The following is a 13649-nucleotide window of genomic DNA, read 5'->3' on the forward strand; positions in this document are numbered from 1 at the left end:
TGTTCTTCGGCTTGCAAGCCTCCCCCTTTTTCCTCCAAACATAACTATGGTCATTATGGTGAAACCGTTCTATTTTTGTTTCATCAGACCAGAGGACAGTTCTCCAAAAAGTACGATCTTTGTGCCCATGTGCAGTTGCAAAACGTAGTCTGGCTTTTTTATGGCAGTTCTGGAGCAGTGGCTTCTTCCTTGCTGAGCGGCCTTTCAGGTTATGTCGATATAGGACTCATTTTGCTGTGGATATAGATACTTTTGTACCTGTTTCCTCCAGTATCTTCACAAGGTCCTTTGCTGTTGTTCTGGGATTGATTTGCACTTTTCGCACCAAAGTACATTCATCTCTAGGAGACAGAATGTGTCTCCTTCCTGAGCGGTATGACGGCTGCGTGGTCCCATGGTGTTTATACTTGCGTACTATTGTTTGTACAGATGAACGTGGTACCTTCAGGTGTTTGGAAATTGCTCCCAAGGATGAACCAGACTTGTGGAGGTCTACAATTGTTCTCTGAGGTCTTGGTTGATTTCTTTTGATTTTCCCATGATGTCAAGAAAAGAGGCATTGAGTTTGAGGATAGGCCTTGAAATACATCCACAGGTACACCTCCGATTGACTCAAATGATGTCAATTAGGCTACCAGAAGCTTCTAAAGCCATGACATTTTCTCAAATTTTCCAAGCTGTTTAAAGGCACAGTCATCTTAGTGTATGTAAACATCTGACCCGCTGGAATTGTGATACAGTGAATTATAAGTGAAATAATGTTAACTTTTAATGACTCCAACCTAAGTGAAATGTAAACTTCCGACTTCAACTGTATGTGTACAGTATGTGCTTTGTCTGTCTAAACATGTGTGTGTTTGTGTTATAAGTTAAATAATCTGTCTGTAAACAATTGTTGGAAAAATGATTTGTGTCATGTACAAAGTAGATGTCCTAACCGACTTGCCAAAACTATAGCTTGTTAACAATACATTTGTGGAGTGGTTGAAAAACAAGTTTTAATGACTCCAACCTAAGTGTATGTAAACTTCCGACTTCAACTGTATGTCAACTTGACACTATATGTAAATAGGAAGTTTTGGTCATTCCAAAATGTTTTTGTTCATTCACTCAGTACTGATTGAACGTTTATTGCTCTTGCTTGGTTCATTTGTTTCCCCATCTGAAACAGTCAAAGTGTTGAACACAGTTAGATTTTATCACATAACTATAACCAAGAGAGCAAGCATGGCATTTTATTTTGACTGGACACAGGTTGCGGAAGCAAGCATGATCCTTAATGCAACCCGCACCCCTGCTACCTTTTTACTTGTGGATGGCGACCTCAGATTGAAAAGTAACTTGACACTGTGTTGATCAGTCAGCGCAAATTTGTATCATAAAGACAAGAAGAAAATAGCATTGACAGAGGAGGGCGCGTACTGAATTAATGCATAAGATAAGACATAATTTGTATAATTAATTTCTAACAGCGACAAGTTTGTTCTTGCGTGTGCATGTATTATAAATAAGCAGCGTGGCTGTTTTCCCAAGTTCCCAACGTTTGGTGTATCTAAGTGGCTATAACAGCAGCCAAGGATGTTCGCTAGCTTATTTGTTTGTGCTCTGATTACACGCAAGTGATCAGCCATAGGAAAAACCTTCCATAGCAAAATATAAATATAAACTAAATATAAAGACCCTGTCTTTCAAAGATAATTCGAAAAATTCCAAATAACTTCACAGATCTTCATTGTAAAGGGTTTAAACACTGTTTTTCCATGCTTGTTCAATGAACCATAAACAATTAATGAACATGCATCTGTGGAACAGTCATTAAGACACTAACAGCTTACAAACGGTAGGAAATTAAGGTCACAGTTAAGAAAACTTAGGACACTAAAGAGGCCTTTCTACTGACTCTAAAAAACACCAAAAGAAAGATGCCCAGTGACCCTGCTCATCTGCGTGAACATGCCTTAGGCATGCTGCAAGGAGGCATGAGGACTGCAGATGTGACCAGGGCAATAAATTGCAATGTCCGTACTGTGAGACGCCTAAGACAGCGCTACAGGGAGACAGGACGGATAGCTGATCGTCCTCGCAGTGGCAGATCACGTGTAACAACACCTGCACAGGATCGGTACATCCGAACATCACATCTGCGGGACAGGTACAGGACGGCAACAACAACTGCCCGAGTTACACCAGGAACGCACAATCCCTCCATCAGTGCTCAGACTGTCCGCAATAGGCTGAGAGAGGCTGGACTGAGGGCTTGTAGGCCTGTTGTAAAGCAGGTCCTAACCAGACATCACCGGCAACAACGTCGCCTATGGGCACAAACCCACCGTCGCTGGACCAGACAGGACTGGCAAAAAGTGCTCTTCATTGACGAGTCGCGGTTTTGTCTCACCAGGGGTGATGTCCGGATTCGCGTTGATCGTCAAAGGAATGAGCATTACACTGAGACCTGTACTCTGGAGCGGGATCAATTTGGAGGTGGAGGGTCCAACGTGGTCTGGGGCGGTGTGTCACAGCATCATCGGACTGAGCTTGTTGTCATTGCAGGCAATCTCAACGCTGTGCGTTACAGGGAAGACATCCTCATCCCTCATGTGGTACCCTTCCTGCAGGCTCATCCTGACATGACCCTCCAGTATGACAATACCACCAGCCATACTGCTCGTTCTGTGCTTGATTTCCTGCAAGACAGGAATGTCAGTGTTCTGCCATGGCCAGCGAAGAGCCCGGATCTCAATCCCATTGAGCCCGTATGGGACCTGTTGGATCGGAGGGTGAGGGCTAGGACCATTCCCCCCAGAAATATCTGGGAACTTGCAGGTGCCTTGGTGGAAGAGTGGGGTAACCTCTCACAGCAATAACTGTCGAATCTGTTGCAGTACATGAGGAGGAGATGCACTGCAGTACTTAGCTAGTGGCCACACCAGATACTGTCTGTTACTTTTGATTTTGACCCCTCTTTTGTTCAGGGACACATTATTCAATTTCTGTTAGTCACATGTCTGTGGAACTTGTTCAGTTTATGTCTCAGATGTTGAATCTTGTTATGTTCATACAAAAATGTACACATGTTAAGTTTGCTGAAAATAAACACAGTTGACAGTCAGAGGACGTTTCTTTTTTTGCTGAGTTTACCTACGTAGCTAGCTAGCTAACTTCCTTAGCTTCTTATCCAACTGGTGTAACCTAGCTGGCTACAGCTACAAGTATTTTCCTAGTTAGCTGCTACTGTTGCGCAGCAACCGAGTTGCACCCGGTTTTAGAACTCTGAGATTCGGCTGAAAAGAAAAGCAATAAATTGTGAATTTAATAAAAAATGTTTCACCTACAAAACGTATTCAGTCCATGTAGCCTCGTTGAATTTGAGCTAGGTTTGGGCAAAGAATTGTCTGACCGCTCTAATGCTAACAACTCCGGTATAGTGGTTCTCGGTAATGGCCGGACGGATCATGACGAGAAGCGGGAGGGTGTCAAATTGGCTTACATGTGATGGTAGGGAGATTTGAATTTAACATTGCGCTTCAACCAATGCATACTATAGTCATACCAACCAGTATAATGTACTACAGGCCTATAGTCTGTACTGTATAATATCGACTGTAGAGTATACATGTATGACCGTACTGTGTATTGTATATACTGTACAGCAGGGTTCCCCAACTGGCGGCATGCGGGCCGAATTTGGCACGTGGGTGGTTTCATTTGACACCCAAGTTTCCAGAGCAAAAAATCAACAACCGTTTTTTTTTTAAATAAAATGTTTCAAAATATTGGACATAAAAGACTGTAAAAACACCAGGAAAGCAGCTCCAAGTGATTTTTATTTAATAAATCTGTTGCCATGTATTTCCACGTTTTAGTCAATCTGTTTGGGCTTCTTGCGGTCAATTTGCAGTCTACAAATTATTAGTCATTATGTTCCGGCCTCCCGACCATCCGCTCAACAAGAAATCAGCCCACGGCTGAATCTAGTTGAGGATCCCTGCTGTTCAGTGAGTAGACAACAAACTGTGTATACTATAGACTGTGCTGTGTATTTTATATACAGTATGTAGCATACAGTGTGTAGGCTACTGTATAGACTTACAGAGCTGGGGCTGGAGTGTCGGCGCAGTTTGGGCGACTCTTTCCCAGTAGAGGAGGCCTTGGAGGAGATACAGGCATTGTTCTCTGAGTGCACCCTCTTCACCTGGCTGGCGGGTTTCTCGAAGGCGTCGAAACCGCTCTGTGTCCGCTGAACCCTTACCTTCCTGTCCTCAGGGATGGTGTCCAGGGGCGTGATGACCGAGTCCTTTCCCTGGCCGCTGCGTGTGGACATCTTTGTGACACATATCTGAGAGGAGAGAGGGACAGAGAGAGGGAGGAGAGAAAGGAGAAAGAGGTTGAGCGAAAAATGAAAGTGGAGAAAATGATACCATCTGCATTTACTGTTCGGACCAAAATTGTCCCCCCCCACCTAGTCCCCTCCTCCTCTAGATCTACCTTCATGTAATCTCTCTGTCTGTCTCCATCTCTCCCTCCCTGTGGAGTCCCAGTGCTCCCTCTCTCTGTCAGAAGATCTTTTTCTCCATATCCCTCTGATCAAAACACAGCAACCAGCTTACTCTGTTTCTGCTGCTGCCTCGTTCACACCCCATTGCTGCTGTGCCTACACACACACACACACACACACACACGCACGCACGCACGCGCACGCACACACACACACACACACACACACACACACACACACACACACACACACACACACACACACACACACACACACACACACACACACATACACACACACACACACACACACACTCACATATAAACAAACACACACACACATTCCCTCTAAACACAATGCAACCTACCGGCTACTCCACAGCCGCCAAAGAGTGTGTTTGTTCCCTGGGCAAAAAAGGACCAGGCAGCGTGTCTTGTTGTGCCACAGCCTACCTTTCAGATGAAATATTTAGTACTGGACTCCCCAACGAGCTGCTACTCTAATCACTACACATACACAGTGACCAGGCTGCAAAAGAGTCACCTTGCAGCTCTCAGAGCAGAGCAGCTCTCTCACCCAGGTTAGGATTAGGGTTAGTGACGCTACACAGTTGGGCTTCTGACAGGGAACAAACAAAAACAAATCAGGAGGAACTGCCAAGAAAAACATACATTTATTTTACAGCTAGAATTCTTAATCGAAGCAATAACAAAGAGTCCTCCCCACCCATTTTACTAAAAAGCTAAAAAAAAAAAAAAAAACTACACAGATTAATAAATAATATGTCTTGATATTTGATGGAGAAAAAGCATTCATCAACTGTCTAAAAAATGTATGAAAAATGAGCACTGCACGATATGTGCAATTTCATACCAAATATTGCGATTGCGAATTTGAGTTGCGAATTAGTGTTGTCCCGATATCATAATTATTTGTATCACAATACTCAATACCATCAAGATACTCAATACCATAAAGATACTCAATACCAAAACAATACCACAGCAAAACAAGAAAGCATATTAGCCAAAGTCACAGAATGGCTCTTGATCCAGACAGATGAACTCAGCTAATGCTCTGTTCAATCATTGGGCATCTTTTGAGTTCAACATCATGATTAGAATTTTTTAAAATAAACAATCAATTTGACTTTGTTTTTATCAATCTAACTACATAACACCATTATGGTAATCATTTATTTGAATGGTAAATCTCTATTGATAAACTGTGTAAATCAAAATGTAGCCTAGGCCTATCCACACTACAGATGAATGCATATTCATAAGGAGTGTGTGCATGCATTGAGTTATTTAGCTTTTTTGGGGCTGATTTCATGGGGCTACAGATGTTTCCCTTCCACTTGGGACTTATTTGTTGTATTGATCAACAACATTTGCATCGAAGAAGCTTATTTAATAAAAATGTCAGCTGTCTCTTTAACCAGTAATGACATCATTCACGAGGAGAGGTGAGAGAGAGACCGAATAAGTGAATTAATAACGTTTTTGGTGGCAATCAGCTTTGAAATCAGCATATTTGGCATTATAGTTAGCATATTATCACAAGTACTAGGATAGTGATAATAAAAGTAATAGGGTAGTGAATTGATGTTTGCTTTTTATTTTATTTTAATTAAAAAATGTAACCTTTATTTAACTAGGCAAGTCAGTTAAGAACAAATTCTGATGTGTCTGATGGAAAGGTGTTCCAGACATGGGAAGCTCTCACAGAGAAAGCAGATTGACTAAAGGTGCTTTTCCTTAAGGGAACTATACAGTCACCTCTCATGGCAGACCTTGTGGATCTGCTGCCATAGGTTTGGGTTTTCTGTACTGAGTGGAGGCCAATTAGGATCTTGAATACAAGACATGTGTCAGTGTATTGCACAATATTTTTCCAACCCAGGAGCTCATGCTTTCTGAGGATGTAACAGTGATGATGGCTGTTGGGCTTCCTATCAAGCACTTTGAGAGCCTGTTTGTAGACAGCCTGAATGGGTATTAATGTTGTACAGAAAGCTTAGGCCCAACTAGACAAGCAGTATGTTAAGTGGGGGAGTACCATAGATTAGAAGTACAGTTTTGCTTCCTCTGTAGTCAAACAATCAAGTATGTATTGGAAATTATCTAGGTCAAATTTGGTTATTTGAGTTACTTTTTTCATCTGCTTTTTAAAAGAGAGGTTGGAATCAAGAATGATGCCAAGGTACTTAAAATCGGAATACCACCTGGAGATTCTCCCCTGACACATAGACATCTGGCTCAGTGGCATCAGTTGTCCTCTTTGTGAAGAACATGCAGACAGTTCTTTTTACATTGAGATGCAAACATGAGTCACTGTGCCACTTTGTAACCTGGACCATTACAGTAGTGAGTTATTGCGTAGCTTGTTGTTTGCTCTTTGCATTCAAATATATCACTGTATCATCTGCATACATTTGAACTTCGGACCCAGTACAGACAGAAGGCAGATCATTAATGTACAGGCTGAACAGTACTGACCCTTGGGGCACGCACACATCATAGCTAACAGTGGGCGACAGTTAGTTTTTACTATTACGCTGATGAGACAGCACCAACTTTTTAAAGGTTCTAGATTTGTTAAACAACAGGTTTATATTTTTACTAAATTAATGCACAGGTTTAAATTACTAGATTACTGGAAAGGGGTTATGGGTTTGTTTATTGTTTATTTTAGGTGTTGATTTCACTTAATGAAACACTGTAGTATCTGATGTGTTTTGAGTAGGATTCCTCCTTATGGGACTGATGGAAGTTCCCTACAGTATGTATGTTAAGGGAGATGTAGGAGATCACGTCTCAAACTACTTTTTATTAAATGCCTGGGATCAAATATCACTGTTTCCTTACGCTGAGAAATTGACTACATTTGCGACAGAAAAAAGTATTACATTTAGAGGGGTAACAGGAACAATCTAAGGCAAAACAGCTATTACATATTTGTTTGACATTGGTCTAGTAACGATACCAGGATAATTTTATATGGTTATGGAAAAAAGAGACCAGTCATATAATATAATGTCGGAGTGAATTGTCAGATACATGTTGCCGTGTCTAAGGATAGCACATGCTAAATTAAACGCACATAAACGTTGGGATAGATTAAAACAAACAATTAATGATTTGAGAGAGTACAGTGAACTTATCATGATTATCAGGTTTTGTTTGTAGTTAAAACTTTTGGGTTGCTGAATCGGTGTAGTATAGTGAATGCTAACAAAATGTTTTATGTCTTTTTTCGGGAAAATTGGGTTTTATTGTCTTTCTTTGAAATGTTCCCTGGGCCTGTGGTCTTGGGAAAAGCAATGAGTGAGATTAAGACCGTAAACTACCAAATTAAATAAGGCCTGGCCATTTTTGTTTGTTTTTACCTTATGGTTTGCAAATACCCACACACAACACACTTGTTATGACTATTTGATGGTGTTTTTAAAATACTATGTTTGATTTGTGTGTTCTATTTCCTTTGGGTTTAGTGAGTTTTCCATTTGTCTTACTGCCAAGGTATCTTAAAGTTGCACACACACATGGCATTTTCTGAAGTTTTTCTTTTCTGAGTTTCAATTAAACATGTGAATTCTTTTGATAAAGAAATGTACTGGAAACCCAGGATACGACATGTATGAAATGTTTGACTGTTTTTCATCAACTTGTCTAATATAGTAAGAAACACTTTGAAGGGTTTGTATGACCTCTGACCTCTGTCCTGAATTTCCAGTGTGTCTTGATCACCCTCATTGGAAAGCCATTTGGATAATGAATTTAAGGTAATTTGTAATACTGATTTGAATGCAATTTGTAATATTGATAATTATGATGAAGTTTATAGTTCTTTGCCATATTGTGATTTGGACTAATGTGAAGAAGGAGAGGGTGTTGCCTTTGATTAAGGGTAGGCTGCCTTAAGTCTATTATCCTTTGACCGGATGTGTACAATTCTGTATGGAGTTATTAAGGGTAGTGATTCTAATTCTATTTTGTTTTATTTTTTGACCAGTAGTAGTGTTTGTTTTTTTATACACATTACTCACATAATGTGTCAAAATGGGGGAGGTAACAGTCCTGTGAGGTTTTGGATTGAAGTTTACACATATTGAGTGATATGTGAAGGAGTGTACAGTATTGTTGTGTTGTTGGTGTTGTTTGTTCTATTTTGTTTTGATACAAATCTCACCAGATTAGGTCTGCTGGATTGTTGAGATTTCTCCCAATGGGTTATAGGTCTAACTTCCTGATCCTGTGGCTCTGAGATGAAGTTGACAGTGTGATGAGGAGTATAAGCCAATTTGAAAAATAGTTTCAATAGAATGTGTTGTTATGCTCTTTGACATCTTTAGACATTGGTATTAAGAATACTTGGTAAAAGTAATAATTTATCATATAGTTAATGCTTGTCTGGATTTCCTGAATCTAAAATGAACTGAACTGTTGTTCTGATCTGTCCTCTCTTGAGGTTATCATGAAGGTGACATCAGTCTGTGTCTTAATGCATGGAAGAGATCAAAACCCCCTCTAACTTAATGCAACAAGTACATCAAAACCCCCTCTAACTTAATGCAACAAGTACATCAAAACCCCCTCTAACTTAATGCAACAAGTACATCAAAACCCCCTCTAACTGGCTGAAGAAAAGCGACAAAGGCGTTCAATATGGCCCTGTCCGCACCACTTCTACGGAAAGAGTCCTGAGCCAGCAACCTGTATGCAACGTCCGATCTAAACTATCAACTCTTTTTCTCTCATGTCTTTTCTATCAGGAGTGTGACAGAAGTCCACGTGGGGTGAGCATGGCGAAAAATCTGTTCCAAACTTCTCTTATGTTGCTGGTATACTGGTTGACGAATGGACAAACAAGACATAAGGAGTAGTGAAGGTGATGGCGGCTCAGGTGAGACATTGAAATTGGGACATTATCATGGGCCATCCACTTTGAACTGCTATCTGAAGAAGCCGCCAGAAGAATCAGTGCCTGAAGGGGGGGGGGGGGGGGGTCAACTGTGCCAAAAATTGATTTAGACTTTTGTGGTATCAGGTTGATTGTAGAGGTCTACACATTACATCAAATTATAGTTATTTAGATTAAGAATGAATTAAGATACTGATCTATATTATAATCGTGATAAGAAATGTAATAGTATAATTATAGGATAATTATACTGTATGTTAATATACATGTACATTCTGCCAATGTTGATGTGTGTTAAATTGAGGGTTTTTGACTTTGAGTGATAGGACCAATTTAAATCACTGAGCAATGTCATTGTAAATTTGGTTTGGATAATTCATTGGGTCTTGATTATGATTTGGAAACTGAATGATTTTTAAAACTGATGGATTGATTGGTGAATGGGGAGAGTGAAACTGATCCTAATCTATTTGACTTATTTTCATTACCAAATTACATTTTTGATGATAGTGATAACACTCAGGAACTATAGCAGGTGTGGTGTTAATGGCACATAGAGACTATAGGAGTTGCCTTATAAGTAGTGGAATCATGATGCTTGTCTTGGGTCATGTTCATTAGGCACTAACGGAATACATTTTACTTAAACCATCACTACCTGGAATTGTCCAACAAGATTTTATTTTCTGGGAAGGAAATAGTTATTTCCACCATGCTGATCCATTGGAGTGTGATAGATAACTAAAGCTTATTTAATTCAACTCCATTGTTGCATGCACTGCATTATGCATTAAATATGTGATTTTCACTGTCTATGAAGATATAGCTTTGAATCTCATAAACTGTATGCATCTCATGTGATGGAGGTTGAAATGGGAGACCGTGCTAAGTTTCTTGGGAGGAGGCTGAGCCAGTGCTATAGCAGCTGGTCACGTGCAGGAATCCATGCAATGAGTTATTGCTTTCATGCTTCTTGTTTTATGAAGAATGTATGCATTTTCTATATATGAATGAATGTTTTTAAATCTTGTAATTTTCTTTAAAGTTGAGAGGACTCTCAAAATGGGGGAATGCGAGAGCAAAAGTGCAAGATTATGTTATAATACTTTTAATGCATCAAATGGTTGTTTTATGCAACAGAATAAGGGGTTGTTAGAACGCTCATCTATGTGTGTTCTACTGAGGATGGGCCTCTGGAAGATTTACAATGTCTTTGGTGATACCGCATTCCAGAGCATGAGTTAATGTTTCGGTGATTCGTCAACCAGCCATCAGTATCGTAGAGCACTCAATAGATTCACTTTATATGTGTGTGTTGTATTGACCTGCTCCCGTATTAAGAAATTAATAAAGATTTAGTTTAAGTATAACTCTGACTTGTGTGATACATTTGTCTCTCCTCATTTGATAGTAAAGAAATTAACCATCACAGAATGTACGGTAGTGGTTTAGTTGCACTACAATATAAACTAGATAGATTATTACAGAATATACGGTAGTGGTTCAGTTACACAATGAAATCTGGGTTAAGGAGAATATTAGAAGATGTACAGTGGAGATTTGGGGAAGACTGTATTAGACAATGTCACTATTTGGAGCTCGTTGATATTGTTGTCAGTGTTCCTGAATGGTAAATGAATGACGTGTGTGATGCGTACATCTGACACTAACTAGGCAAATCCTTTGAAGGTAGTCTTTCTCTCTCTCTCTTTCTCACTCTCACATCTTTCTTTGTGATGTGACATCCCTCTCAGCCTTATCCACCTCCTTAAGGCACTGCCTGTATATACCTGTAGGGCCTATTAGAGAGCAGTGCGAGGATGGAGGGAGGGCGGTTCTTAAGATCGGGAGAGTGGAAGTGCCCCTGCAATCAATGAGGGATGGGGTGCAAGAGGAAGGAAGAATGTAGGAAGGTGTGACATTCATTCCCACTTCCAATGAGGTCAGATGGGCTGTGAGAGGTGGATCAGGTTACACTCTACCTGCTGTTGCTATAGGCCACTGTCTCAGAGACAGCAGTGGAAAGAGCAGACATGCTTTGTATTTACCTGTTATTAAGAAGTGACTGTAAGTGGTAAAGAAGCACTTCCTGAAATTACTGTAAGTGGTAAAGAGGCACTTCCTGAAATTACTGTAAATGGTAGAGGTGCTTCCTGAAATTACTGTAAGTGGCACTTTGTGGTAACTTAATAATAATTAAATATAATAACAATTACAATTTATTGCTCTGTTTAGCTCTGGCCTTATATTATATAATACAGCTTTTATACCATATTATAATGTTACAATGTGAGCCTTCAGATATGTTGTGAGAGAGTTTCCATACTTATAAACTTAGCCTACAGATATTTAGTGAGATGAGTTTCACTTCCCAACCAACTCCTAATTACCTAACACCAATGGCTGTATAAAATATTCAGACAGCCGAGCAGACGGACCACTCGTTCGTTCCTTGTCCCAGATCTGAGTCCATCAGTAGAGACGCAGTGCCATGAGATAAACACACCCTCTGGAAAATAACACAAACCATGTCTCTGAAAACAACACAACACTGCAGCACTGCAGCACACATCACAGGGACTGCTCATAGCCAGAGGAGCTGTGTTTGTTACATCACAGGGACTGCTCATAGCCAGAGGAGCTGTGTTTGTTACATCACAGTGACTGCTCATAGCCAGAGGAGCTGTGTTTGTTACATCACAGGGACTGCTCATAGCCAGAGGAGCTGTGTTTGTTACATCACAGGGACTGCTCATAGCCAGAGGAGCTGTGTTTGTTACATCACAGGGACTGCTCATAGCCAGAGGAGCTGTGTTTGTTACATCACAGGGACTGCTCATAGCCAGAGGAGCTGTGTTTGTTACATCACAGGGACTGCTCATAGCCAGAGGAGCTGTGTTTGTTACATCACAGTGACTGCTCATACCCAGAGGAGCTGTGTTTGTTACATCACAGTGACTGCTCATAGCCAGAGGAGCTGTGTTTGTTACATCACAGGGACTGCTCATAGCCAGAGGAGCTGTGTTTGTTACATCACAGTGACTGCTCATAGCCAGAGGAGCTGTGTTTGTTACATCACAGGGACTGCTCATAGCCAGAGGAGCTGTGTTTGTTACATCACAGGGACTGCTCATAGCCAGAGGAGCTGTGTTTGTTACATCACAGTGACTGCTCATAGCCAGAGGAGCTGTGTTTGTTACATCACAGGGACTGCTCATAGCCAGAGGAGCTGTGTTTGTTACATCACAGTGACTGCTCATAGCCAGAGGAGCTGTGTTTGTTACATCACAGGGACTGCTCATAGCCAGAGGAGCTGTGTTTGTTACATCACAGGGACTGCTCATAGCCAGAGGAGCTGTGTTTGTTACATCACAGTGACTGCTCATAGCCAGAGGAGCTGTGTTTGTTACATCACAGGGACTGCTCATAGCCAGAGGAGCTGTGTTTGTTACATCACAGGGACTGCTCATAGCCAGAGGAGCTGTGTTTGTTACATCACAGGGACTGCTCATAGCCAGAGGAGCTGTGTTTGTTACATCACAGTGACTGCTCATAGCCAGAGGAGCTGTGTTTGTTACATCACAGGGACTGCTCATAGCCAGAGGAGCTGTGTTTGTTACATCACAGTGACTGCTCATAGCCAGAGGAGCTGTGTTTGTTACATCACAGTGACTGCTCATAGCCAGAGGAGCTGTGTTTGTTACATCACAGTGACTGCTCATAGCCAGAGGAGCTGTGTTTGTTACATCACAGTGACTGCTCATAGCCAGAGGAGCTGTGTTTGTTACATCACAGGGACTGCTCATAGCCAGAGGAGCTGTGTTTGTTACATCACAGTGACTGCTCATAGCCAGAGGAGCTGTGTTTGTTACATCACAGGGACTGCTCATAGCCAGAGGAGCTGTGTTTGTTACATCACAGTGACTGCTCATAGCCAGAGGAGCTGTGTTTGTTACATCACAATGACTGCTCATAGCCAGAGGAGCTGTGTTTGTTACATCACAGTGACTGCTCATAGCCAGAGGAGCTGTGTTTGTTACATCACAGTGACTGCTCATAGCCAGAGGAGCTGTGTTCATTACATCACAGTGACTGCTCATAGCCAGAGGAGCTGTACTCATTACATCACAGGTGACTGCTCATAGCCAGAGGAGCTGTATTTATTACATCACAGCGACTGCTCATAGCCAGAGGAGCTGTATTCATTACATCACAGCGACTGCTCATA

The 13649-nt window shown here is 41.2% G+C and overlaps 1 protein-coding gene across 1 annotated transcript in view; it reads right to left on the reverse strand.

Annotated features, from left to right (window-relative positions):
• LOC120030900 (cyclin-dependent kinase 14) overlaps positions 1-13649 on the reverse strand; it is a 124230-nt gene that overhangs the window by 50842 nt on the left and 59739 nt on the right. Inside the window, exon 3 of the mRNA XM_038976409.1 lies at positions 4091-4336. Coding sequence (XP_038832337.1) covers positions 4091-4336 — 246 coding nt within the window. The remainder of the gene's footprint in view (positions 1-4090; positions 4337-13649) is intronic.

This window comes from Salvelinus namaycush, chromosome 37 (genome assembly GCF_016432855.1).
Source record: "Salvelinus namaycush isolate Seneca chromosome 37, SaNama_1.0, whole genome shotgun sequence".
NCBI lineage: Eukaryota > Metazoa > Chordata > Actinopteri > Salmoniformes > Salmonidae > Salvelinus > Salvelinus namaycush.